The sequence below is a fragment of the Ooceraea biroi genome, chromosome 12 (genome assembly GCF_003672135.1).
Source record: "Ooceraea biroi isolate clonal line C1 chromosome 12, Obir_v5.4, whole genome shotgun sequence".
NCBI classification, from domain to species: Eukaryota; Metazoa; Arthropoda; class Insecta; order Hymenoptera; family Formicidae; genus Ooceraea; species Ooceraea biroi.
Window position 1 is genome coordinate 761,917 of NC_039517.1, and position 27,047 is coordinate 788,963.

Here is a 27,047-nt window from a genome sequence, read left to right on the forward strand (position 1 = left end):
CGTGCCGGCGGCACCACGTAGCGACGACGGCGACGTCGGCGAGAACAGCGAGGACGACGACGACGGCGGCGACCGCTGCCACCACCACCACCACCAACACCACCGCCGCCGCGGCGACAATCCAACAACAACAACAACCTCAGACTCGCGATCGTCGCTCCCCGCGCGATTACTCCTCGTCGTCATCCGTGCGCGCGTATCACCGAGTGACATTTTCCGCTCGCATCGTCCGTCCGTCTTCCTCCTCCTCCGTCTTCCTCTTCTATCCCTTCGTGTCCGGCGCTACCACCTCGTTTTCCCTCGCACTCGCTGCTCCTCTCCCTCCCTATATCTCCTGGCTCTTTCACCGCGACGCGATACTGCGAGAACGACGGTCCTCCACGTCCATCGCCGTCGCTGCTCCGTGTTCGAGGGTTGCTCGAGCCAACCAATCGACCGATCCCAGCCGATCGACCGATCGCGAGGACGCGCACTGTCACATTCTTGAGATCTCTAGGACGGAGAGAGAACGCAGGGGGGCGGTACTCTCACGACGGGGAACGAGAGTGCAAACGTGCGCGACGATCTGACGGGCGGAGGGAGCGAAGGAGAGAGATACACGCCACTTGGCTCGAGTCGAGTGGGAGAGATCGACATACACACGCACGCAGGCCGACGTATGCGCGCAGCGGAAATCGGATGTGTCGCGATCCCGACGACGACGACGACGACGAGAGAAGAGGCCGCACGCCGGGAAGAGAGAACGAGCGGAGCGGCTTCTCTTCGCTTACGCGAATCCTGCACGAAATCGGAGCCCGGCAAGACCGTTTTCTTCTCTCTCTCTCTCTCTGTCGGAAGTTCCCTTCCAGTCCGATCCAACAGTCCGCGTGGTCGTCGCCCTCTTCCTCGACTTTCTTACCTCTATCTCTACTCCGGGCTCGTTTCTTTCTACTGCTCGCGCGGCGAACTGTTGCGCACGACCGATTACACACGACGCGACCGTTCCACCTCAGCTACGCTCAGCAACGCGACTGGCACGCACGCGGTTCCTCCGTCAGGAGCGCGCAGCGCATACACACCGATTTCGCCCCACCGCTGCGCCTGCGCCGTTGCCGCCGCGATCGTCGCCTTCCTTCCTCGTCCTGTAGCGCCACCAATCCGGTGCCTCCCCTGGCCTCTCACACCCCGACGCTTCCTCTCGGTCCGTTCATCTTGCGCGAACGACGCGCCGATACACCGACTGCGGCGCACTAAACACACAAGAGGGAAAGAGAGGTCCTTCAAACATGGCCGCGCCAGTGCGGCGACGGTGGCGCCACGATCGAGCTTCGCCGAACCGAGTCGGCTCCGTCCGCGCTCGCGGCGCCACGTTGAATCGAGACTCACGCAGCTGCTCTGCGTGTGTGTACCCCCGCGAGCCGGCTCCTGCGAACTAGAGAACCTCAAGTAAGAGTATGGACATCGTGGATTCGCACCTGATTGGTGGGATCGAAAATGGCGGATTTGAGGTTTATCAATTAAAGGACTCTACTAAATAAAATACATCTTTGTTAGAAAAAGAAATTGCACCTAACATTAATTGTGAAAATAACAATATCTTTATAAAATAAATATTCCTGGTGGAAAAATTTATCATATTTTCTAAAAAAATTGGAACGTTTCTCAGAATAAATCAGAAAATCTAAAAAAATTTGAAAAATCATTACTTTTTATTATGTTTTATAAATTTTCATACATAGAGATACTGAAAATTCTCATCCAGTCATTTCTGAAAAATATTGAGAAAATAATAATTTTTCAGAATTTTTCAGAAATAACTGGATGAGAATTTTGAGAATATTTCAGCATCTCTAAGTATGAACATTTCTGTAAAATAGTAATAAGTTTTGAGAATATTTCTGATTGTCTAAGTTATGAGGAATAAGAATCGTTCCAATTCTAAAACAAATTCTGAGACATCCTGAAAAAATCTGAGAAATTTTTCCACCAAGGATATCCATACTGCTCGTTTTTCTGCATTTGTTGGCAAAGTTGCCATGTAACATCTTCTTTTATTCTTATTTGTACAACCTCGTACACAATACCCAGTCATTTCGCTTACTTTTCTTACACTAATATTTTTAATCCTAAAGTAAGGAAGGTTATATTGTATACTCCTTATAGATAGTGACCATACGAACGCCATTTTCGATCCACGATGTCCATACTCTTACTTGAGGTTCTCTACTGCGAACGAACCGATGCGAATTCGTACGCGAATTCAGCTTGAAATTTTTACGACATGCAAATGAACGCGTGAATCATCGACGGCGTCAGGATTGTTGAATGGGATTTAGATACGCACAATTCTGCGCCTTTCTATAGGTTCAGCTTTTTAATTTTTTGCACAGCTGGAACGTTCCAGTTGGTCCTGGTTGATCAGACTACATCGAAGGTTTCGTACTTTCCCAGAGGAAACGATGATGCTGCCGACTCTGTTCTAGTAAGGAAGCGAAGCAATTAAGCCATAAAAAGGAAGAAAAGAAACGGCACACGGAGCGGATTATTACGAAGGGGAATACTGTCGGGTCGCCAGCTCGCCGGTCGGTCGTCTGAGCAGACTGACGCCAGCGTCGCCGCAAAGCGTCGGCGTGTCCTCTCAGCGGCCGTCTGCCACTTCGGAGGTCAACATTCCATAACGAATTTCAGTCACGATATCTTCCGTGAACGAGATACCCATCTGTCCCATCCACTCGTCTATCGACCTTCTCGAAGAGACAGGCGACAAAGAGACGACAAAGGACACGTGCAACGTCGCTATATTAGACGACAAAAGAAAGACGGCATAGCGACGCCGCGGCGAAGGCTTTTTACCGAAATCACCGATTTTTTTCAGACGTGACTGCTGGAATGAAAACATATTGCCTGTTTGCCTGTCGAAACATGCAATAAAACTGTCATCAAGTTATCAACATTCTTCGCCTGCAGCGTCTGATTGCGAGCATCTATCACTCTTAAGTGCATAGTAGTGCAATATAAAAAAATATAAAAAAAGATACTGCGCGGATTATGCATATAATATCACACACGTTGCGCTATTGTCTTATGTTACTTAGTTAGAATTTTGCAACCTCAGAATTCTCCGCGATGCCGGAATTCTTTGCAACGTCGCGCCGCAATTCGCGAGATCGCAAAGTTATTTTTTTTATTACTGCCGCTACATTCTTTGGGGCGGTCTAGTCCAGTACTTACAGGATGCTAAAGATTATACTGCCGACTGCGCTGCCAAAATAGACGTCCACTCTGCAACAGAAATTTATCGTACGTCGTGAAATTTTCATTAAATGCGGATGCTATTTATTTTGTCGAGTGACGATTAATTCCGTCAGATCGCGACGCGAGCAGAACAGGATCCACAAATTCGGAAGAATCTGGGAAACCGTAGGGGTTCCGGATTAACGGCAGGTAGCGAGAATTCCCGCGGGCACGTCGACTCGCGAGAAACGCGAGCGCGTCGACGCTGCGCGCGTTACATCGACCGCCTAATACCGCATAAATCGTGCAATTTATGTATATCTCGAGAGAGAAACGCCGCGGCGCGGCGTTTAATTCGGATCGGCCGGGGCAGGTATTATATGCCGGGGAACGCGAGGTCGAGCGCCTCGGCCGAAACGCTCTGTGAAAGAGAGAGAGGATCGCGCGAATATGCGGCGTGCCATCGCGCGGGTCCGAAGGGACCGTCGCTCATAAATTTTCTAATTTTAGAAACCCGTCGATTCTCCCGTGGCGGATGTAACTCCGCGATAGGCGTAGCGCGACTGCGATTCTGCAGCGTTGCGTTTTCCCTTAATTGTTTCTTCCATCATCGATCAAGGAACGCGGTAGCGCCAAGTGCGCCAAGTGCAACGCGCGTCTTTTTAACGGAGTAAACATCGGCAAATGTAATAAACGATGCTCAGGTCTTTCGATCGAACTTATAGGTGGAGGATCATGTTTCTTTATGCTTCATTATACTTATCGAGTACCGCGGAACGAGGAGAATCACGAGGACAAGTCACGTTCGTCAATCTCCGACGCGACGAGAGAGAATGCTCGAGTACCCTAAACTTTGTATCCTCTCTCTCTCTCTCACTCAATATTTCTCTCCCCCTTTATCTTACTCGACGCGACGAGTCGCGACAAGGGTCTAGACGCGTTATTTCACCCGTCGGAGCCCGCTCCGAAATGATATAGAATTTAGGAAGTTATTTAGTTACGTACGTCTGGCATCCTGTGCTGGCTAGTAATCAGACGCCTAGTTTCTCTCTCTCTCTCTCTCTGTTCGCCTGTTCGTCTCCTCTTCCTGCCCTTACCTCTCTTTCTCCGCTCCTTCCCGCTTCGTCACGTTCTCGTTCAACATGCCCGGAGCTCCTTTTGTCCTCCCTCTCGTTCGACTGGCAAAACTCTTTCTCTTTCTCTTTCCCTCGGTAAATTCTTCAGCCGTCCGTGTCCGTGTATGTGCGTTTCTCGGTGCCTCGATGTCTCGGTCCAATTAAATGTCGATCAAGGCGGCCCTAGCCCAAGGTATATGGACGTTTCGAACAAAAAGGGTGCGTTTAGCCTGTACGCTACGAGAGCGAGAGCGAGAGAGAGAGAGAGAGTAGGGTAAGGGGATGGGCCGGAGAGTGTTCGTTTGTCCGTATATCCGCAAGAATCCGAGACGCACGAATTATTCCCCGGCCCGGGAACACAAGGCGCCTTTCAGTGATCGCGTTTACTCCGGTAGACCGATTTCGCGGGAGCGAGCGAGAGGAAACGCGAACAAGAGTCTTCTCTCCTTTGTTAACAGCAACGTTAACAGTTTCGAGTAATCAAACTCGATCGAGTCCGCGATACGTGTCTTCTGCGACGTAAAAGCAAACGCCGGATCAATCAGTGATGCAAACGGAGAGGAGCGAATCATCAAGATTCACGATCCGTCTTTCTAGATCGGAAGATCGAGGATCGAGCGAAGGATCGAAGATCGATTTTAAGGATTTTAGCGTTTCGTCCTGGACCGCTGGGTGATCGTTGTCGCTGCTGCTGTACGCGAGCGCGCGGCGCGCGTTATACGAAAAACCGCCTAGGATCGCGCGCGATCGTACTTTTATTTCGTTCTATTTCCAAACGCGAAAATTACTCGCGTGCCTGCCGCCGCTCCGCGGGGCATGGCGCCATTCTCGACATATCGCACCAATGGCACCGGCGCGCGGCCGCGGCCGGACGACCGTTTCGCTATGCGACGGAACATCGAGATGCACGTGTGATATATATGTACGTGTGCTGCATTGATATCGTGGTATTTGGCTATTTAAAGAAACGATTCACTTTCAGGGGCGGGACGGATGACAAAATTTTCCAAAGACCGATGTGTTGGTATTAAGTTCGCGCAAGATGCAATATATTACGGATATTAAATAATTATCACTATTATTATTATTATTACGACGACTTTAATAATAAATTATTACTCGTTGTTTTCTCTCATCGCAGCGAGTAACAGAAATAATAATTACGATTAATAGAGATTTGGGTGTAAGGAAATTATTATCGATTATTATTTATTAAAAATATATATGTAATTATTTTTATTATAATTTTCCGAGCTATCTATCTCAAATAAATTCCGTCCGCTTGCGGATCGAGGCGAAGCGGCGCGTGTGGGATGGACGTTCCGAAAATGGACATCGTCGAGATCCGCGCGAACCGCGCGCGGAAACGCGCCGGCATAAGGCACCGGGGCGCCCGTCGGAACAATGCGGCGACAATCGGAATGCCGGGCTCTCGCGTAAATAGAATGAGAGACGAGGGTCTCCGTCGCCGGCGGAGGTCGTGATGTCACCTTCCGTTTCGCGACAAACGTCCTCCGTTCGCGCACGGCTCGTTACGTACCGCATCCTCCCGGCGTGCGTCGCCGTCGGAGAGGATTATTAATGAACGCGCCCGGTAAATCGTCTTCCGGTCCAATTATCACCGGCAAACGGATGATGCGCTTTCCCGCTCGTCGCCCACCCGCGCGTGCGCGCGCGATTAATCGCCGCGCGCGTTTAATCGCGCTCCTCGAGCTTCAAGAGACTCAACGTGCGAGGGGACATGACGTTGGTCGTGTTGCATTAACTTTTCGTGTTTTGGTTTGCTCTATCTTCTATTCCTTCTCTTTTGATCGTTCGCGAAATTTAAATTCGAACCGCAGTGACGAATGGCCGATCCCGAGTCTCGACGAGACCGCAGCGATTGGCGGAGAGATCACTCGCGAAAATGGAGAAAAAGGCGCGAAATGAATACGCCGGGCTTTCCGAGAATACTCGGATGTCGCTCTCGCTAGGAGGAATATGATTGACGACGCGCTGACGTTGTCACGCCACGCACAAACGAGGGAGCAGCCGCCTCTCGCCGCGGGGAACGTCTTCGGTCGCAGCAGCAGCAGCATTTTTGCGCCTCCGGCGTGGCATACGCGGGGATACGAGTGCGAGAAACAGAAATTTCAAAGCTCATCCGCTTACTCCGTTATCCTTGCTTTGTATGCTTTGTTAAAAACTATTTTTATTAATATTTTAATTAAAGTACTGCTATCAATAATCTTCTATCATCTTCCGAGCAATAGTTTGATCCCGTGCCGATAAAATGACTCATCTTTTCAGGCGGTCCATTCACTTGCGAACTTTTGCAAGCACCTAATATTTCTACCTCTTATCACACAATGTATTGAATATTATAATTTAATATATTATATTATATTTTCGTATTTTTTTATTCTTTTTATTTCCCTCTGTGTATATATAGCTCTTTCCATTATAGATAGTACGTAGCATTAGAAAGCTACAACCCGAACTAGAGAAAAACAGAGAAGACGAGAGAAATCGATTATCCGCGAAGACATCATTTCTCACTTTCATTCGACTTTTTGTGGCTCGCGCGGAGAAAAGCGCTGAGTTACGTTAATTTAGCCTGACACCCGAGAATGGCGGATTGGCCTGCGGATCCGCGTCGAGACTCTCAAGTGTCTCTCTAACTCTCTAACGCCGGTAGGCACTCCGGTCGGCGCCGATGTCAACGCTCCAAATTCCGCTCGAGAACGATCGTCGACGTTCCTCGAAGCGGCGCGGCAGCGGCGACGGGGCGCGAGCGGCCCGGCTCACGATTCCGCTATAATTCATCTTCCGCGAAGCGCGGCGACGCTTCGGGCTATTCTTGGGGTCCAGGGCGCGGCATCTTTTTCAGTGACTCCCCGATGGACCGAGACGACGACGACGTGTTGGAACGCGCGCCGGGAATGACCAATCGTCAATTCCGAGGCAATCCCGGGCTGTTTATCGCTCGCGCGTTTATCTCCGCGTAGAATCGTGAACGGGCGGGCGAGCGGCAAAACTCCCGGAGCAAAACTTGGAAAGCAACGGCGGCGGCGAGCCTTTGCAGTTAACGGCGTTATTATTCCGCGGTCGCTGGCCGCGGCGTAAACGCTTGCGCGGGAAGAAGACGGGAACGGTACATATAAACGACTCTTACAAAAATATATTATTTCCGCGTATATAAAGCGACTCACACACGTGCGTGCACGGCGCCTCGCGCGATCAAAGCGCGCAGCGCTCGTCCGTGAACGATAATCGCTTTCTCGTCGTCGGGTGCGAGTGCATCGAGGGTCGCTGGAATTACGTTCGCGGACGAGATACGGCCGGTAGGATCGATGGCCATTACGCACATCGGCGGTAGATCGGCGGCGGATAAAAAGCGCTCGACCGCGACGGCGCGACCCATTGTTCTCGCTCGCGGCTGACAGCGTTTTGTGCACCTGTCAGTCACACATACGCACACGCGCGTGTACGTGCATAGGTATATACGCGCGGTTCACGGGCTTTCTGCCGGTTATGGAAATTCGGCTGGCATTAACGACGTCCGCTCACAAATGGAAAAACCCGGTCGGTCGCGCCACCTCCGGGTGCGGCGCGGCGCGGCGCCGCGCGACGCATTGCACGCTCGACGGACTCGACGGGTGCGTAATCGTCTGCATCGCTGGCGCCGTGTCCCTACTTAACTCCACGCGGATTTAAATATATTCGATCAACTGGTCGCGCATACGATTAACGATTGTTCCATAAAAAATACCCGGGGGACGTACACACAGGTACGTGCGTGTGGTGTGCATGGGCGTACGTACGTACGTGGAAACCACCGGTGCCGACGGCATCGAGCACTCTCGTCTCTCGCCGCCGAGACCCGTGCGCGCCGAGATATTTCTGCCCGGTGGTTGCCACGAGGAAATACGCGCGTTTAAGACGCGGCGATAAAGCGTAACTCGAGTTAATCTGAGCCTCTCTCGCGCGCGAGAGGAGATAGAAATGCGAGATGGAAATATCTCACGTATGTGTGGACATATATAAATATATATGCATACATACACATACACCGCGATGAATAATTTTTAATTTCAATGTTTCCTCGAGAAACCTCGAGGCCTTGAGCTCTCAAAACACGTCGTAGTTACAACGATCGACAGCAACGAGCGATAACCTTTCCATCTCTCATTGTCAGCAATTATTGGCGCCAGTATGCGATTTCGTTCGCTGACGTAATTACCGCGTTCACCAGTACTAATCGTCTCCCACCGAAAGCCGAACGGAGACACGCGGCGTTCTCCTATCAGACACCCTCATTTTTCGCTCCCTCCCCCTGGTCCTGCGGTTTTTTCTCTCTTCGCACCGGACGCAACGCTGCCACCGGAAGTCTTTGCTTGGCGCGACGCGGGGACGCGGGGGCCGTCTGTGGCACGGAACACCTGCGCGTTGGTGTCGACGGGCGCGAGGAGCATGGCCCTGCCAAGCAAAAGCGACGACGACCAGCGGGCGAGCGAGCAAGCGGGCGACGAGACATGGGACGGCATCGGGGGGGAAAAAGAAAGAGAGAGAGAGAAAGAGAGGTATGACTGGACAGGTGCGGCTCGTAACTTCCTGGATGATATCGGCGGCCGGTCCGGACGCGCGCGCGCGCAACCGGCGCTAACGCTGACGCTTACGTTAGCGCTTACGTTAGCGCTGGCGCCACTTGGATCCGCGCCGTAGGCGCCTGTCCGTCCCGACTGCCCCCCGTTCCGCACTCGCCGCTATCTTTCGTGCGGCCCCCATTGCCGGTTTCTCCCCCCCCCCCCCCGTCCCCTTCGCCACCCTTTTTCTTCCGTTCTATGCCTCGTGCCGCGCCGCGCCGCACCGCCCTCCCTCGCCGCTCCAGCATCACGTAGTACCTCTCCGCGCATAACTCGCGCGTGCACGACATGAAGGATACCCTGGAGCCCCCCCGTCCCTCGCGCCCAAGTCGAGCAGATGCAGGCGAAAACAACGCCCTAACTTTGCCTCGCGCGCCTTTGTCAGGATTCCGCCGGAAAGAATCGCGCGGCGCGGTCGAGGCGGGGAGAGGGGAGGTGCAGCAAAAGCGTGCACGCGGTGACGAGGTGCGTGCGAAATTGCGCCGCGGTGAGGATCCGGTCTTCCGGTCTTCCGGCGATGGTCGGCCGTGACGGTCGATTTTCCGCCGGCCGGCGGCGTGTTATCGAGGTCACGTGAAAATACATGACGAGAGAAGTAATGGACGGCAATGGAATGATTAATCGGGAGTAGGAATGAATGCTGGATCAGTCGCGCGAGTCGACGTTTAAGTTTCGGCAATCAATGATCATTGATTAAATTAACAATTTAATCTCTGAAGGCACGAATTGACCAACCGGAGTAAATTTGAAGAACGTTCGGCGCTCTCCGAAGGATGCGCAGCGTCACGCCGCGGCTGATTTGCAGGGATGCGCTACGTCGTAACGCGCGCTTGAATTTTACACGCGCCGCGTCTAAGCGGTGGTCGCGGATGATAGGGGGAAAATTGATTCTCCCGGGACGGCGATATTTACAAGCCGCGTTGCGGCATTGCTATATTTACACCTGACGCTCACGCCGTTTCGATTAACGAAGACCGTTGCAGGTAACGATCGTGTTACAATCGCTCGGTCCGCAATCGCCGCCTGACGCAATCCGCGATATCGGACGGATCCGAGATCCGACATTGTTGCGGCAAGCAACGCTAATTTATTCGGCGGGCATTACGTAAGGAGGAAGGGAGGCGCCGATGTGTTCCCGGCATAATTATCGCATCCCAAACGCGGTAAATATTTATTCCTCCGGCTCGCGCTCGCGCTAAATTCCTCAACGTCTCAACGTCTATTCTCAAGTCGGAAAGTGTCGTAACGCAGCGCTCGCTTACGGCGCTTCCTCGCTATTATGTACGCGTACACGCGTGTATTTGTTTCAAGATAGAAAAATAAAAGTGTTTTCTCCATCTATTTTTCGTTGAAAAATTTTTCGTTTGCGTTTCCCGGTTTTTCGGAAAGCGCTTTTCTCGCTCCTACAAATATTCTACGCATTTTCGTAACGTGAGCCGAACTCACATTGCCTCTTACCTGTTGCAGACCCTCCGCTATTGGTCGAGATACCGCGCGCACGTGCTACGCCGGCGTACGAAACGCCACCGTTATCATGGGATTGCTCGCCGGGAGGTCCCACGTGAAATACGCCGTGGAATTTTTGCTCTACGCGCTCTTTCCTCACTCTGTGATGATTTAACGAGGCACATACATCTGAAACATGTATCGATATGTTTCTCATATTGAATCGAACCTCACACGGATTTAAAGGCGTGAAATGAACAGCGCGAGAGAAGCGGGAGAAAATAAATCTGTAATCATCATGATTATCGCTTTCTCTCGTGATGGAAAACGAAATTTTGCGGGCAAACGAGTGAAATTTACAGTAACATAAATCTTTCATTAAATTCCGGAAGTTGTTTAATCACGATTCTCAAGATTTAGATTTCATATTTGAACCTTTTTATAATAACCATCAATGACATTGCAAATTGACAAAACGTTTGATAAAGGAGTCACGTGAATGACCTTGTTTCCTCGATCGACTCGCTATCGCAGTCGCGTCACGCGAGAAGAGACAAGACCGCGTCTCGTGAGACGAGATGAGCGTCCAGGAGAACGAGCTTCTCTGAGGATCGGAGGACGATGACAAGAACGACGTAGCTTTGGTCTCGCAATTGACAACGTATCACGTAATATGTGTAACGCCCGGGACTCGACTGTTCGGTCGTCGAGCGTCGACTGGCCGCGACGACGGCCGATCGTCCGGCAATATGTAAGCGCGTGGCCACACCGGCGCGCGGCGCGCCGCGGACGACTGGAGCCGTCACCACCGCCACCGGTTTGGCCTCTCTCGCACGCCACCCTCTGCGACCGTCGCCGCCGCTGTCGTCGTCGTCGTCCAACTTGCCTAAGGGCGGCTGGCGGCGCGACGCGGCGCGAATCCGCGGCGGCGACACGGCGAGCGGAGCGGTGCAGCGGCGCGCCAGTAACGCGGCGACGCGGCTCCTGACGCCATCGTGGCGGATACGTGTGTGTAACTCGCACCCCGTCGCTCCCCTGACGGTACGTGCGCATACACGCATGGGCCACGACGTCGACAATGACACCCCTTCTGTGTGTGTCTGTCTCGTATGCGCGTGTATGCGTGCGTGCGCGACGCCGGGCACTGTGGGACAACGGTTGGTGGCGGCAGACACCAAGGGGGTAGTCCTGGCGTGCACGCATGACCAAGAAGGACATTGAGACCATGCTGGTACACACCAGGGTGCTTGACCGAGTCAAGCCAAACGACCGACGACAATGACGGTGGCAGCGATTCCGTTATATACGCTTCTGGGCGACTCTTCTTGCTCCCACGACGGATAAACAATGTCATTTGCAGCAGCGACGACGACGACGACGACGACGACGACGGCGTCGCGTCTTTTCGCTGCCGTTGCTCGATATTCGCGCGCCGAACAGGCGGAAGAGCGGCGACACGGCGATTCGTTCCGGAGATCACTCCGACTTGGAGCCGGATATACCGCGCAAACGGAATTTCATCAATTACATGATAATCATACGTTTGCATCGCAGATTCTCAAAAGTCGTTCTCTACTCCTTAACATCTTGCTTTGGCAAAACTTTATCGCGTATCGACATATGAAACTTCAGCGCCTTAACTTGTTCTCCGCATAATCATTCGTCAAGAATAAATTTCACGCATATTCACGCATAATAAAATGTTTTAATTTCGAAAACCGATGTTTCACTGACGTTTCTCTCCCTTTCCTCGAGGCTTCTGCGTCGCGTCGCGGCGCGATTTCCGACATTCGGACGACATTAGAGGATGATCCCCGCTCGATTCGATTCTTTCGGGGCGACCGGGGCCGGGGGTACTTTACGACGCGCGAATTAAACAGGCGCGCGAGCGCAATTTCCTGCGCCTTAATGGCGGGAAGCGAGTAAACACCGGTACCCGTTCTCGTTTTCGTCGTGTTGCTCACCCGCGAGGCTGAGCTCTATTTCCGTCAAGTATACGCACTCGACTCCGCCGCGCTCGTCGCGCATCCCTCGCTCCTCGCGCATCGTAAGGAAGGAACGCGGATAACGAAGAGAACGAGGTGAAACGTAGCAGAAACGATCATTAGTGTCTCTCGCATTCTTAGCTTGCGGACCCTCGCGGATTTCTTGTAGAATTCTAGTAATGCTCTTATTGGAGGGACACGTGACGAGAGAAACATGCAGGCAACTAAACACTCTTCGGACAATAATACTAGAATAATAATAAGTATCTTCGCGATCTTCATTGCAAGAGGATGCAGAGTGCGTTATTCTGCTCGATATAATTGAAAATTAAAACTGCGTGAAAATTCTAGAACAGCTTTCCGCAGGCTTTGTTTATCCAAGATATTAAATATTCAATAATATAATAAATTTAATGTAATTTAATAATAAATGCAATGAACACATTTCTAATATATGATGCAATTCAGTTTTGCTAGATATAAGAGCTCTGACTTTTTCTTGACTCACATGCGTCATGATTAGAAATTTTCCGCTGGTACGACGATACGTTGGAAGACACCGGCGACGGCGGCGTCCTGGCACCGCCACTAACGACGCCCGTCTCCTCTCTTTGCCCGGGGCTGCGGAGCGTTCGGGACAACAAGTTAGAAAAACGGAATGACGCCGTAGTGTCAGGACATCAATTCTTTCGTAATGACACGGGCGCAGCCAGTCGGTCGGACGTCCGTTCCCCCGCGCTCCGCGGGAAGGGGCATGTAGGGGCGGCGGTGATGATCCTGGTCCGTCCGGCTCTTCGGCTCCGTTCCGCGTCCCGTTGTTTATCAAGCTCCCCTTCGCATAACAAGCATCAAAACACTTGGCGCCCCACGCTGGAGCCGTCGTAGTCGTCCCCCCGACCGCCCCCGTCTCCCATGCGGGTGCCAGCCGCTTCTACTACTTTCCGCGGATGTTGCCGGGGGGGAGGGAGAGTATGGGGGCGTTCTGGCATGGGTTAAAACGACGGGTACACCCTCGCGGGATGGGGTGGCCCCTCTCTATCTATCTATCTATCTATCCACACCAGGCGCCGTCTATGCCGACCCTGAAAAAAAAATGAGTTATCGTCCTGGATCTGGGAACGCGGTGATTGCGATCACCGGGATTTCCCCGGTCGCTCGTTGTAAACCGCGCGCGCGATCAACGGGAAATTATAGGGTCGCTCTGCTCTCTAGGGGGAGAGAGGGGGGGAATTAAATGGTGCCGTGAGTCTTAACCGTCTTGCAACCGCGAGAAGTATATAGGAAACCTGATTACCGGTCTACCTCTAATCGAATGTTTAATTAATTAGTTGCTACGCATTAATTATGAGTATTTTACATTTAGAAACAGGGTTTTCCGTTTCGCATTAGCTGCAGCCTCTACGTATAAGAGTCTTGAGCGGTCATTAAATATTTTGCAACGAGATATTTGAAAATTGTCAAATCCTATTTAGCCACGAGCTTTCTCCGTCGTTAATTAGAGTATCGCCTTAGAGTAAACTGAAGTAACGGTGCGCCGCGCGTAGGAAGGGAAGCATTTCTTAAATTGCAACCGACCGCCCTTCGACAAATAACTACCGCGCGGCAACTTCTTCTTCAATTACCCCGCACTGTAGAGAGTGCCATGGTGTTATCGCCACATCTGAGAATCGGGAATGAATTTCGGACGACAATACCGAAGGAGGGCATGAGTATGACTGCACCGTGAGAAAGAAAGGGGGGGAGTTAAGGGAGCAGAGATAGAGACGAGGCGTCCGTCCCCCGGGTTGGCGTCCGACGCGAGCAACGCGTCCCATCCCCGTGCGTCGTGGCGGTGCCAGAAGAACTATTCTTGCATTGGTCGTCGTCGTCGTCGTCGTCGACATCACCGTCGTCTTCGTCGTCGTCGGTCGCCGGCGGCGGCGGGCGGCGTCGGCGGTGGCGGCGACGACGTCGGCGACGCCGTTCCACGCTTGGGCGTCGAGGATAGCGCCGGCCGGTCGCTCGAATCGGCGCCTGGCTGTCTTCCTCTCCTCTCCGTCCCTTCCTCTCTCTCTTTCTCTCCCACTCGTGGTTTCGTCTGTCTGCTGCCGGGTGAGAGGAGCGGCCGTCGTTTCGTCGTTGTCGTCGTTCGTTCGACGACGGCGACGACGTGGCTCTGCCAGCCAGCTGTCGCCGTCGCCGTCCGCGCGCGACCCCCCAACCCTTCGCACCGGGTTCCGGTGGGCTCCCGTCCCCCGTGGCTCGCATCTCATCTTGCCCGTTCCACAATTACATGTGGGATACATTTATATAAGGTAAGATCGTTCGAAAACATCATCCGCGTGCCTGACGCCCCTCGCCTGATATCGTCATCGCATCGCGCGGTCCGCAACGATGGCCGCGGGATTGCCGAGCGTTGAAGTTACCGCGTCGGTGCGTCACGCATGCGGTGTTTAGCGAGATCCGGCAGTCCGCGTCGTCCTATGAAGTCATGGAATTACATGAATTGATGTTACAGGTCGGGACGCATACGTGTGGCGTTACGCGCGGCAGTCGCGTACTCTCACGGCGAATAAATCCGCTCTATCCTTCGCGATACAAATATTACATTTTATTAAGCACCGCGCGCGATCCGCGGATCGTTTTGTACAGCTGGAGGGGTGAGGGTGGGGGCGCAGTAATGGGGGGCTCCGCGTGATTTGAGGGTTGGCGAGAGAGATTCGCCCCGATTGCCGTCGATCGTTCGCCATCATCACCGGAGAAATCGGCCCTCCGAAACTATCGGGGCTATGTTTTATGAAGGCAGTCCCGCGCCCCGGCGCCGTTGCTGGCGACGCGTACACGTTCCTCCTTTCTGATCTCTCTGTTTCTCTTCTTTCCTCTTCCTCGGCGTCTTCCTTGGTGCCGGCTCGACGTGGCGTCCTTTAACCCAAACCATTATCCGTATACTGCACGATTATAGGGCAACGGGACCGACAAACAGGCGTGGGCTAAATCCATAGGCGCCTGTAAGCGGGGACGCCACCGGCGACGGAATGCTCCCAATTTTTGCAGAAATTCGCATTATTGCTCAGCCTGGATGAGCATTGTCATCGATATAATTAAACCGAGTTTCCCGAGTCGAGATAAAACATCTAAAATCGCCCAAAATCGTCCAATATTCCTAATTAAACCCATCAATCCGTCAGTTAAAACATATTTATATTTTATAAAAATATTTAAAAAATAAAATTCGACGCATGGGGAAATTTTATATTACATAAATCGCAAGCGGAGAGGCAGATGCGTGCGATTCTCTCGAGAGATATTTTACTCTCGTGGCGCCCATGCAGAAGAGCACCCCCCGGCGTAGTCGTTCTCCGCCCCGTATGCGTGCGTAGGCACATACGGTCCTCAACTACGCAAACAATCTCGCGCACACTCGTGCACTCGGCTAACAATTTGCCTCTCCAGCCGCCGTCGGCCGTTCCTGGCTCCTCGGCCCCCTCGTCGTTTGTGCGACGCGCTACCAAGACCACCACTAGGACCATCCCTGTGTTCCCCGACAGCCCCGTCGGGCCCCGGTTCTTAAAGTATTCGGGCTTCGGGCTATCATCCGAGGCTCATTACATTCCGCCGTAACAATAAGAAAAGCTAAACGAATTAGCGTTATAATGTAAAACGAAAGTGGAGGAATGCGGTTAATCACGTTACAGCCGCTTCCTCTTCGGCTTTGCAATCTTCCTCGCAAATAAATCGCAAATTGAAATTCGAGGTCTAAGGCCCGATTTCACTAACAACGTAAAACGCGATTAATTGAAATTAAACTTCGATTACGTTTTTAACCCTCGATATTAGATTTCACCAAGAGAAACTAATCGAGTTTAGGAATAATCGACGTTTAAAAACTAACTGACCGATTTTGGTCGGTTAACGAATTTAAACCGCGATTACGACTGCAAACATCAAAATTCATCTGGAAACTCCCAACATTATATCAAACCGACAAGAAATAATAATGCTAAGAGGATATGTATTAGTTTTTGAGAATAGTGATGATGAGGATGAATTTGTTGTTCGTCGACCAAGGTGGATACGAGACAGAGATCATTTCCACAGCCTAGACGACACAGATTTTGTGATGAGGTTACTAATAGTCTTGTTACTAATAGTTGACATCTTTCAGTAAGGCTTATTACTGAACAAATTGCTGACAAATTGTAAAAGGTTATTATTATGGTCTACTGTCAAATGGTCATTGCCATCTAGATCCACATATTTACGATGTTGCCGGTGTTCTTTTGCACCTAAACTTCGATTTAATAAACTAGAATGAATTGTGCTACTGTGAAACCGATGAAATCCGCTCGACCATAATCACGATTAGAATCTTCGCTTACACAGAACGAAGTTTAGCTAAACGCCGATTACAAGATAGTTGGTGAAATTGGGCCTAAATCGATTAAAAAAAGATATTTTAACCTCTTCCATATTCAGACAATTTTAATTGATCTCTAATTTAACATTTATTCAACTACTTACACTTTTATTCATTATTGTAGCTTCAGTTATAGCTTCGTTTATGATTAATAATGATTACTAACGAGAATTTTGCTGGGAAACTCAAAATTCGAACACACGTGCCACTCGTTACTCCCGCGCGACATCCTTGTGCCAACCGCAAAGACTACAGGAACTCCCCGGATAACGCCGCGACGTGGCACCTCGTGCGGCTGCGACTGCGAGGCGGGTGCAGGTGCGACGCGCAGGTGACACGCCCGCGCTTCAGGCTGGCTCCGCAACCGTCGGTAAAACAGTTCGCGCAGCGAAACGGCTGTCCGTTTTTACCCTGGCCTGCGTTACCTCAAATCGATCCCTCGACCTTCCGAACGAGGATGCAAATCGCGAAATCGCAATATTCGTTCGCGTTAATAAAACGCGGAATAACAAAATGGGGAATTAAATTTCGAGCTATGTTTTTTATTTCTCACGTTCCATTCCGCGTTCCTTATTCCTCGCATTCCGGGCCCTTAAAGTCGGGACGCGCCGTCACGCCACGCTGATAATTTTCATGTCGGTGGCTCGGCAACGCGAGGGTTTACGTTACGCAACGACGCAAGACGCGAGCTGGCACGGGCCGATAAGATTATCGGCGTCGTCGGCGAGGGTCCCGCTTCGCGTTTTCGCAACGACGTACGGCGCGACGACGACGACGACGACGTCGACCGCGCGACGCGCCTCTCTCTAGAACATGTTTCTCTTTAGGTGGCCATGCGCACAGGCCCGCGCGCTCGCTCGCGCTTAGTCCTTCGAGCGGCGAAGCGACGGACGGACGCGCCGTCGGCAGACAACAAACGAGCGGATTAGTCACGAGCGGTGGTCGTCGCGTGTTACTGTTACGTTACGTTACGTTTTACGGCGGGGCCTCGCATTGATCCCGCACCTGGAAGATGGACGGACCGTCCGCGGCAACGTACTTGGGCCTCGACCTCAGCACGCAGCAGGTAAAAACGCCAGCGATGCGAAACGCGGTTTCAGAACGTAAACGCGCGGACGCCGATGCGGATCGGCATGTGAAAGTATAATAATGCATGCACGCGTGTTGGCCCGCGGTCTATTGATCGATACACGATCCGAAATGCTCAAGAGAAATCAGAATGATTACCTCTTGGATTTTTTGTTTCAATTGTCAAGTATTCGGATTCTTCGAAAGTGTGCGTGAGAAGTTTTGGAGCGAGAATGCCGGCCGCTACGGCCGCCCGCACCACGTGGAACTCGATATGTCCGTCGGCGCGACAGTATTGACACGTATTGAGACGGCAGCGCGACGCCTCGCTCTTTATTTGGGCGATCTCGGCAACTTCACGGCGTCGAGTGGGCGTGCGCGCGCACCGTCGCGCGCGCTTTAAAAAAAAAAAAAAAAAATACCAGGCGTTCGAAATCTGAAACGAGACTGTGTGATACTCAAAACCTGCGAGACAAGTATGCATTATTGCGAAAATGAACTTATATTTTTACTTCAAAAATTGATAAAATTGCATCGAAATCGCATCGGTTTATTTAAGAGACATTCTTCCTCAAGCGATTCCTTGAATTTCTAATTAGAGCTTCTGCTCGCAGTTGCACGGAATATTCGTAATTACAGTGAGCCGATGCACGCGATGCTCTTGTGCTCCTGAAACGAACAGTACCGCGCCGGATGTTGCTGGGAAAAAGTAACAAAAGTGCGTCGGCTTCGAACTAACTGCGCGTGTGAGAATTTACGGAGTAAATTCCGCACACGAAAAATGCATAATTATTTCATAATTATGTATCCATCTAGTTTATTATTATTCCGCTTGAATTTCCGCGTCGGCCGATTAAGAGGCGGGATCACGAAAGTTCACCGGATCATTCGTCATCGGATGTAGATGATTACCCGAAAGCGTTTTCGCGTCGCGCGTCCCAAAGTGTGTCAACAGTGGTGACGATCTTGTCTTGCGAGGTATCCGACGATTTTCTACGCAGAAAACGACGAGCGGATCGCGCTCTTTCGCTGACGTCTCCGGGTCATTATTATCTAATAGCGTGATAACACGTACGCGCGTCGACAGATACGCGCCGGGGGGAGGGAGTATCTCTGCGCGGCTAGGAAAAATGAGACGGAAACATTCGGCCGATTAATATCGCGGGGCACAAACTTTTTTCGCGCACAAATGCGCCGATTTCTAACGCGCGATAATGTAAACGGCTGTTGCACCGTTACGTTGTTTGCCGTTGTTTATCCAAGCGTGATAATTGCGGGAGAGATCCTCATAAGATCGCTTATAAATTCGTCAGTAAAAGAATAAAAGGAACCGACTAGAAATAGCGTTTGCTTCAGAGTTTAAGATATTTTCTATTTTCAAGAGTTGTTGATTAAAATGTCCTTTTATATCCAAGAATGTTAATTTTTCATTGGAGATTCGGAATTTGAGAAATAAATTGATGTATTCCTGAAAACGCGTATTTATAATATCTACCCGCGTTCTCTGATTTCAGCTGAAAGCGGTGGTGGTCGACGATAGTCTAGCTGTCCTCCACCAGACCAGCGTGCAATTCGACAATGATCTCCCGGAATTTAGGTACGCGCTCGAGAATCCTGTAGAAAAAGAGTCAAAAAATTGTATTTTCTATTTTATTCGCGTACTTCAACTTTGAACTCGCGTTGCAGAACCTACGGAGGAGTGATACAGAAGGTGGAGGCGCCTCACGTAGTCGTGGTGCCTACTCTCATGTGGGTCAAGGCCCTGGACCTGATACTGGACAAACTGCGCGTCTGCGGCGTCGACTTCAGCAAGGTCTCCGCCGTCTCCGGATGCGCACAGGTAATCCTGCACGAAACAAAATGAATAATCATCAGTTGAAATAAACATTGCAAGTCTCGAGGCACATTTCATCGATCATTCTTTCACGCTCCCGTTGATTTTGATCAGCAACACGGTACCGTTTACTGGGGCAAGGGCAGCCGGAATCGCCTGCAGCACTTGGACCCCATAAAATTCCTGCATGAGCAGTTCGCCACATCGTTCTCCGTGACTCACTCGCCCGTGTGGTTGGACTCCAGCACGGTGGAGCAGTGCGACGTTCTGGAGGAGATCGTGGGTGGCCCTCAAGTAAGCGTTTACCCTCCGCGCGGAGCTATCTATTTTTGTGACACAAGAAGGCGAGAGCCTTCTTCATCAGACACGATCATTTTTGCCTGAGCGGAGCGCGTGATTCCAGAAATTAGCGGAGATAACGGGCTCGCGAGCGTACCACAGGTTTTCCGGGCCGCAGATAGCGAAGATCGCGCGCACCAAGCCGGAAGCCTACTGCAACACTGAGGTATACCCACAAACACGTACAAACTCGTGGCTTCCCTCGAAAAAAACGAGAACGGCGACCGACGCGACGGCGAGGTATTCCTCACGCATGCTAATTAATTACTGGATTGAACTTGACTGTAACTGTGTGCCGCTTGTGAATGTATACCGCATCTAGTTTGGCCCGAGCGCGAGGGAGATTAACCGTATTTGGTTTCGCCAACCAGTAGATCTCGCAGATCATCCACTCGCTTTCTCTTTTTCCGGTACAGAAAATCCATCCAGAGAATTTTTGCAAGCTCCAATCGTCCGACGATTTCACCCAATTACAACTTCCAATTAACAGTCTTGACTTAATCTTGATGACTGATTTATGCGCCGTGCGTTTCGTTTCCGGAACGCGTTTAATTAAATGTATTCGCGCGTATCCTCTTCCCTCTCGCAGAGGATCTCGCTGGTGAGCAGCTTCCTCGCCTCCTTGTTCCTGGGCGATTACGCGCCCACCGACTGGTCGGACGGCTCGGGCATGAATCTGCTGAATATCCGTACGAAGGACTGGGAGGACGTGTTGTTGGAGGTAGGGCAGCCTCGTGCGTAGCTTTGGATGTGCTTGCTACAGTAATTAATTAATACTGACAGACTTGCGCGTCGGGATTGCGGGAGAAACTCGGCAAGCCCGTTTCCTCGTGCTCCAACATCGGCCCGATATCGCCGTACTTCGTGGAGAGATTCGGCTTCAACGAGGAGTGCAGGGTGATCGCGTTCACCGGCGACAATCCGGGTTCCCTGGTGGGTATGTAGTGTCATATATATATATCGTACTCGACGCGATAGGTTCGCTAATGTTGGTCGAATAAAAGCGACAGCGTGTTTCAGATAATATTACAAGCGCTAAACCGATGACTCACGATGCAAAACTGATACGTAGGTATGAGGCTAAAAGAGGGTGATATCGCTTGCAGCTTGGGCACCAGCGACACCCTGTTCCTCTGGCTGAACGAGCCGAGGACCGTCACGGACGGTCACGTGCTGTGCAACCCGCTCGACGACCAGGTCTACATGGCGCTGCTCTGGTGAGCGATTCTCCGTTACCGATTTTATTCTAGCAATTGAATTTATAGCAAGTAAAAACCTGCTGAACGCGGTTGTCGACGTCGAGCGATCGGCGTTGATCGGCTTCGTGATTTCAATGGAAGGCGATAACTCTTGCAGCTTCAAGAACGGCTCCCTGACGCGCGAGAGGATACTGAACGAGGCGGCGCAGGGCAGCTGGCAGATATTCAACGAGCTGCTGGAGAGCACGCCGCGCGGCAACTTCGGCAACTTCGCCCTGTACTTCGACATGCTGGAGATCCTGCCGTCCATCCTCGGCGATTACAGGTACAACAAGGCGAACGACGAGATCTCACGGTACAGCTCGAAGGAGGTGGAGGTGAGGGCGCTGATCGAGGGTCAGTTCGTTGCGAAAAGGGCGCACGCCGAGGACCTTGGGTTCGTCGTCGGTAAGTCCTCTTCTTTTTTTTCCACCTTGCTTTTCTTCCTCTCGTTCACCTCGTCTGCGATGTCCTCGCCTCTTCACGCAGGACCCAGCACGCGAATAATCGCCACGGGAGGCGCGTCCGTAAACAAGGCCATACTGCAAGTGCTCTCCGACGTGTTCAACTCGCCGGTTTACACTATGGTAAATGTAATCACGTTAATTATCGTTTCGTAGGGAAACATTTCACATTTCTCGCGCTCTGATTGAACAGGAAGCGGCAAACTCGGCTATGATGGGTGCGGCGTATCAGGCGAAGCACGGTTTGCTGCGCGCCACGTGCAGCTTCGACGAGATCACGCGCTGCCTGCCGGAGCTGACTCTCATGTGCCAGCCTTACGACGACGCCGAATCCGTAAGCCGAATTTTTCGAGAGAATTTTCAGTATTTTTTATTAAATAATTGACGATCTGTATCGATCGATGCGTTTTTCTTTAGATTTACAAGCCTATGACGGTGCGTTACCGCAAGATCGTGGCTCAGATATTGAAGAAAAAGAGCGAACGCAAGCACGTGTAATAAATGTTGTACATAGTAACGAGATATTCTAAAGAACGAGGCCTTTTGTACGACGTATTTCTACACGAATACGAATTTAAGACTTGTGCTTTCCAACAGGTGCGCGCGCACACTTCTTTCTTATCCAATTTATATTACATGAACTTTTTTATAGATCTACATTTCTAAATTATTTGGGATATTAAGATTTATGAACGCTAGTGTAATTAATGCTAAAAGGAAAAAATGTTTCTTACGCGAGAATCTCTTTTACCCTCTCGTTCGTTTTGTACGGATTCTCTTGAGCTCAGCTTTAATCGTATGACTATAATACATCATCACGCGTTTCTATTTTTCTAAAGTTTTTGAAGCGGGATAATTGATGCAAAAGAGCGATTCGGAATTAATAATATTGATGAAATATTCTGAGATTTTATTTAATCTAGTATTTTGTCAATTCATTTATTCAATTTTAATTTTATTTAATTAAATTAATTAGAATTTTTCAAGATTAATGATACGAGCTTAACTCGAAATGGGTCTTATAATTGTACAAACCGATGCGAGATTAAAGATTAAATGAGAAGCAACGAGCTTAGATCAGACAACCAAATTATATTTAAATATATATAATATTTATTAAATTTATTTTATATAAATTATAACTGTTATATTATTGTACATGATTATATATGGGTTTCGAATAAATGCGATATATATTTTAATCAAATATCTATTTTGTGATACTTTAATTAAAATTATTCATTCACAGCAATGTGCTAGTCAGGGCATTATGCAAGATATACAATCGTGATCGTGATTATAAACACAGTTTCATTTACCTTCTTACTACTTTACTTCTTCCTACCGCCTCTCTCCTTTGGCAACAGATTGATGGTGTTACCCGAAGATAGATTGTAATACGCGAGGGTGTTGCTGTCCTTGAAGAACATTCCCTGGAAAAAGAGTTACAGAATTTTTCTGATATTAATAAATTCCAATTTACTTACTACAATTAATTCAATAAAATCAATGAATGATCCTTACCTCGTATTGCAACTTCTGCTTGCCGGGCGGCATGCCGGTCTGCTCGTGAATGAGCGCCTTCATAGTCGCCACGGTATCGCTCAGTTGTAGGGTGATGTTCAACTTCTGTCCGTTCAGCTTCCACTCGGCCTTCTCCGTCATCATGGGCACGACGATGTTAACCTGCGCAGGACCCTGACGGAAACAAATATTTTGAGAGACAACAGTCGGATTTGTTCGATGAATCCTCGATGGACTTTTGTCATTACCTTATTCCTGGCGAGGAACTGTTGTTCCGGAATTAGCGAGTCCTCGGTTCTCAGTTTTTTGGCCTGCGGCTCTTCCTCCAGCGGCTTATTAGCGGGATGCTTCAATCCGATCTTCAAAGAAAAATAAGAAATGGAATCTTGCTTGCAAGGAAAGTTAAATTAAATTGCAAAAATGATTGCATAAAAAATAAATGATAGATTAATTGCGTGAAAGTCGAATGAAATTATGAAAATTATTTTATAACAAATCACTCACGGCGGATGACATTGGGGGTTGTATCGGCGGCGGCGCTGGCATGAACGGCGACATCGCTGGAGCTGCGACAGATTAATTATTTTTTAGATTAGTCACCTAGAGAAATCGAGAAAAATCCGAGATATTGGACAAGTCGAGAAGTCGTGGCAATCTTTTAATAGATCACATTGCAGGCAATTTTGTTTTAATGTCAAACGAAGGAAACAAATCATTTCGACCGCAATAAATATAACAACCATCGCCATGACTCTCTGACTTATCCAATTCGCAAAATGCAGAAGAGTTTCGTACTCATGAGAGGTGGCGGCCGGGGTGCCATCGGCGGCATGGGCGCCATCATCATCATCGGCGGCTGCGGCATCATCGGCTGCGGTATGCCCATCGGAGGCATGCTCATGGTCGGTGGTGGCGGTGGTTGTGCGGGCACCGGTATCGGCTTCGGCGCCGGCGGTTTTGGCGGCGCTTTCAGAGTGGCTTGCGGCTTGGAGGCCGCCGCAGCCATGTGCGAGAGCTCGGTGGTGCGGCTCACCGGTTTCGGTCCGATCTTCTCCTTCTCCTCGTCGGGCAGCAGACCCTTCACCTTGTGAATCTGGTGGATCTGTTCCTCGAGGGTGATGTTCGCGCGCGCCGCTCTCGTGGCGGCCTCGACGCTCGACGTGTGACCGTCCCACGTGACCTTGTCGTCCTTCTTCTTGTCCTCCTCGCCGATCTTCTTGCCGATCGCCGTCTCCTCGTCACCGACACCGAATATATCGGTACGCCGCTCGGCGAGCTGCTTGAGGCTCGCCTCGATCGCGGTGCCCGGCGCGAACACGGTCTCCTGTGCCAGCTTGTCCAGGTGCTTGTCCCTCTGCTCGACCCAGCGAGGATCCAGCAGACCGATGCGCATGTGCTCCTGCACCTTGCTGGCGGGAATGCGCTCGCCGGTGATCGGTGAGATGAGGTACTCGTCCGGAGCCGCGGAGCGGATAATCTTGGTCGCTGCAAGAAGTAGCGAAGGTAAAATATCGCGTTACACGTTTGACAACTGCTGGCTGACTGAGAGAGAACGCTTACAGTGCTGCTTCGGATCGTATCCCTTCTTGACCACCACGTTGCCCGGCGTCGGCGGCAACGGCGGTGGCTGCATGTTCGCTTCGCGCGGTTTCGCCTCCTTCGACTTGTGAGTGTCGCCCGGCGGCGATACGTTGTCCTCGTCGCTGGAATCTTCCTCCATGTCTTGTACCTTCAGAAAAAAAAAGATGAAGAGCATTAGGATTTATTTAGAACGAGAGACGCGAAATGGAAATGCACTCACCTGGTTGTTGTCCTTCGCGCGATCGCCCTTCTCGCCGTCCGCACGCGCCTGCGCTTCGTCTTCCGCGTCGCTGTCGATCTGCATCTCCACGTCCTCGCCGTCCTCTATGCGTTCCTGTAAGTCAGAAGATCATGAAGAGTTGCAATATCTCATCGACCAATCAGCAAAGCGGAAGGTAAATAAGATCACGTGATCGGAAATCTCACCTGCATGAGAACGCGGGCGCCAACCTCGTCCGGCGTGGTCGGCGCCGGGAAGTTGCCGACCTCGAACTGCTGGTAGTCCACGGTCTCGACGACGACGAAGTCGTGCCAGTCGATCTGCGCGTAGGCGACCCTCTCCCTCTCCAATTCCTCCTCCTCCTTCCGCCTCTGGGCCTCTTGATACTTCAGGTACTCGGCGCGGTACTTCACCTGCTCCAAGATCTTGTCCATGTTGAACGCCTCGTCCTTGAGCCGCGGCAACAGGTCCTTGGGCGGAATTAGAACCTGCCGATTAAGATGCAACATTTTCAAGAACAGCAATTTTTTCTATCAACCTGGCTCCGAGACCGAGACCCACTTCTACATACTTTGGTATATTGTTCCAGGAGTTTTGTGAAGTACTGAAACAGGGAGTGCTGGGGACGCAGGAAGTCGAACTGGAAGTTCCTCTGCTCCCGGTTCATCAGATTCGTCAGGAACTGCCTTCCGTTACGAGCGACGAATTGCGCGGTCAGCTTCACGATGTCCCTGAAACAGAGGTGCGATCTCATCGGCTGAAATAGTAAGCATCGATCATGTACAGAAACTGTTACGTACAGGTCCAAGGCTGAGATGGACGGTGGGTCAGCGATGAACTCAAACTCGACCGGTGGATCTTTGGGAACAAACGGCTGCTCGACCTGCTTCAAGATCTCCTGCTGCTTCTGATGCGCGGCTAGAGGAACGGTCTTCCCGGGTGCGGAGCCCACTGTGGGCTCCTGGCCCTTTCCCTCCTTGAACTCCTTCACCTTGTGCTGGTAGTAGGCATGGTAGGGATCACCGAAGTTCAAGAAGTTGAACTTGGGATTGCCCAGCTCGTTCTGCCTGATCCTCGACTCGAACTCTGGACCGTTTCTAGCGACGAAGCTAGCGGTTTTGTCAACGATGTCTGTGTTTTCACGTAAGGAAGAATAAATGCGCAACTATCACGTAAAATCACAGAGACGAGGCTGGTGAGGTTAGGTTTCATAAACGCACATCGTACGCGGGGCATGTTACTCGTATCGCTCCGCTCCTAACCTCAAAGCAAACCTGATTGCACACGGTTTTTTTTTCACGTGGGGCAACGTTTCTCGACGAAGCTCTCGCAAAAGGATACTCCTAACCTCAGGTGGCGGGTAGATGATGCCCACAATAGGTTGCGAAGAGGGAACGTTGTTCTCTTCGTTCTCAGCGGCCGGCGGCGGCTGCGGCACCGCGACTTCCTGCGCCGGCATCCTCGTCGTGATCCTCGATATACTCGCGCGTTTAATGCACTGCACAAATCTTCATACTGCGGGTAAATCAACTTTCGGGCTCTTGCAGAAGTTTACAGTGCCGCCATTATAATGCCGCGATGTCTAGATATATGTATAGTGTATGATATGGGCATAAGTGGCGCTACAGTAATGCTAGAGACCCTATATAGGGTCTCTAGCATTTGCTGATTGGCTAGTCGAGTAGAAAAACTCTAAGCACTGGTCGCTGTGAGTGGCTGTAGTGTAGAGACCCTAAAAGTAAGAGACTGGCCAAGGTTTTCAATTTCTGATTGGCTGGATATATAATGGCGGAACCAATCAATGACGAGCAAATGTAAGCTTACTACAGAAGTATCGCTCGTGTAAACGTAATGATAGTTTTGAATACTATTGAAAAATAGAAATATGAAAAATAAGAGTTAAAATACATTCAATTGTTATGAAATAATTATCAAATGCTTGTGAGGTATGTATAAACATCCCAGATAGCACAAAAGTACCAGAAATGTTCTAAGAACA

The 27,047-nt window shown here is 50.6% G+C and overlaps 3 protein-coding genes across 7 annotated transcripts in view; 1 reads left to right on the forward strand and 2 right to left on the reverse strand.

Moving 5' to 3' along the window:
- LOC105278836 (mothers against decapentaplegic homolog 6) overlaps positions 1–11,128 on the reverse strand; it is a 56,417-nt gene extending 45,289 nt beyond the window's left edge. Inside the window, exons 1-4 of one of the 2 annotated variants that reach the window (XM_011338230.3) lie at positions 10,904–11,128; positions 10,412–10,588; positions 3,211–3,261; positions 1,059–1,229 (exon numbers count right to left, since the gene is read on the reverse strand). The gene's annotated coding sequence lies outside the window, so the exon portion shown is untranslated. Of the gene's footprint in view, positions 1–1,058; positions 1,230–3,210; positions 3,262–10,411 lie in introns of both variants that reach the window. The other variant, XM_026974123.1, reaches the window with a different exon arrangement.
- Positions 11,129–16,885: 5,757 nt separating this feature from the next.
- LOC105278834 (xylulose kinase) lies at positions 16,886–22,925 on the forward strand. 3 transcript variants are annotated; one of them, XM_011338225.3, is made up of 12 exons: positions 16,889–17,846; positions 19,363–19,445; positions 19,535–19,688; positions 19,797–19,976; positions 20,086–20,187; positions 20,611–20,742; positions 20,805–20,954; positions 21,128–21,238; positions 21,378–21,667; positions 21,749–21,846; positions 21,917–22,057; positions 22,141–22,925. In XM_011338225.3, exons 1-12 carry the CDS (start codon positions 17,793–17,795, stop codon positions 22,251–22,253), a joined length of 1,608 nt encoding a protein of 535 aa, XP_011336527.1. In that variant the 5' UTR covers positions 16,889–17,792; the 3' UTR covers positions 22,254–22,925. The 3 variants fall into 3 exon arrangements, with proteins under 3 accessions (XP_011336528.1, XP_011336527.1, XP_011336526.1); XM_011338224.3 differs by having other exon boundaries at positions 16,891–17,846; positions 20,805–20,958; positions 21,094–21,238; XM_011338226.3 differs by lacking the exons at positions 20,611–20,742; positions 20,805–20,954 and having other exon boundaries at positions 16,886–17,846; positions 20,086–20,261; positions 22,141–22,282.
- LOC105278833 (splicing factor 3A subunit 1) lies at positions 19,199–26,640 on the reverse strand. Of its 2 annotated transcripts, XR_003407343.1 has the most exons (13): positions 26,390–26,640; positions 25,849–26,179; positions 25,620–25,779; positions 25,255–25,536; positions 25,049–25,162; positions 24,808–24,976; positions 24,043–24,732; positions 23,752–23,813; positions 23,496–23,606; positions 23,248–23,421; positions 23,043–23,156; positions 19,542–19,694; positions 19,199–19,462 (listed from the first exon to the last, which is right to left on the reverse strand). XR_003407343.1 is itself a non-coding variant. In XM_011338222.3 (11 exons), the coding sequence occupies exons 1-11, from the start codon at positions 26,505–26,507 to the stop codon at positions 23,055–23,057; spliced, it is 2,313 nt and encodes a 770-aa protein (XP_011336524.1). In that variant the 5' UTR covers positions 26,508–26,639; the 3' UTR covers positions 22,920–23,054. The 2 variants fall into 2 exon arrangements, 1 of the variants encoding a protein (XP_011336524.1); XM_011338222.3 differs by lacking the exons at positions 19,199–19,462; positions 19,542–19,694 and having other exon boundaries at positions 22,920–23,156; positions 26,390–26,639.
- Positions 26,641–27,047: the final 407 nt, after the last annotated feature.

Bases quoted from the DNA above. Each gene is read 5' to 3' on its own strand.
- LOC105278833 (XM_011338222.3), bottom strand. From the start codon at position 26,507: ATGCCGGCGCAGGAAGTCGCGGTGCCGCAGCCGCCGCCGGCCGCTGAG. The intron at 26,180-26,389 runs GTATCCTTTTGC...GTGAAAACACAG, and splicing joins CCCGCCACCTGAGGTTAGGA to ACATCGTTGACAAAACCGCT. The intron at 25,780-25,848 runs GTACGTAACAGT...CCTCTGTTTCAG, and splicing joins TCCATCTCAGCCTTGGACCT to GGACATCGTGAAGCTGACCG.
- LOC105278834 (XM_011338224.3), top strand. From the start codon at position 17,793: ATGGACGGACCGTCCGCGGCAACGTACTTGGGCCTCGACCTCAGCACG. The intron at 20,188-20,610 runs GTATACCCACAA...TCCCTCTCGCAG, and splicing joins AAGCCTACTGCAACACTGAG to AGGATCTCGCTGGTGAGCAG. The intron at 21,239-21,377 runs GTGAGCGATTCT...TAACTCTTGCAG, and splicing joins GTCTACATGGCGCTGCTCTG to CTTCAAGAACGGCTCCCTGA.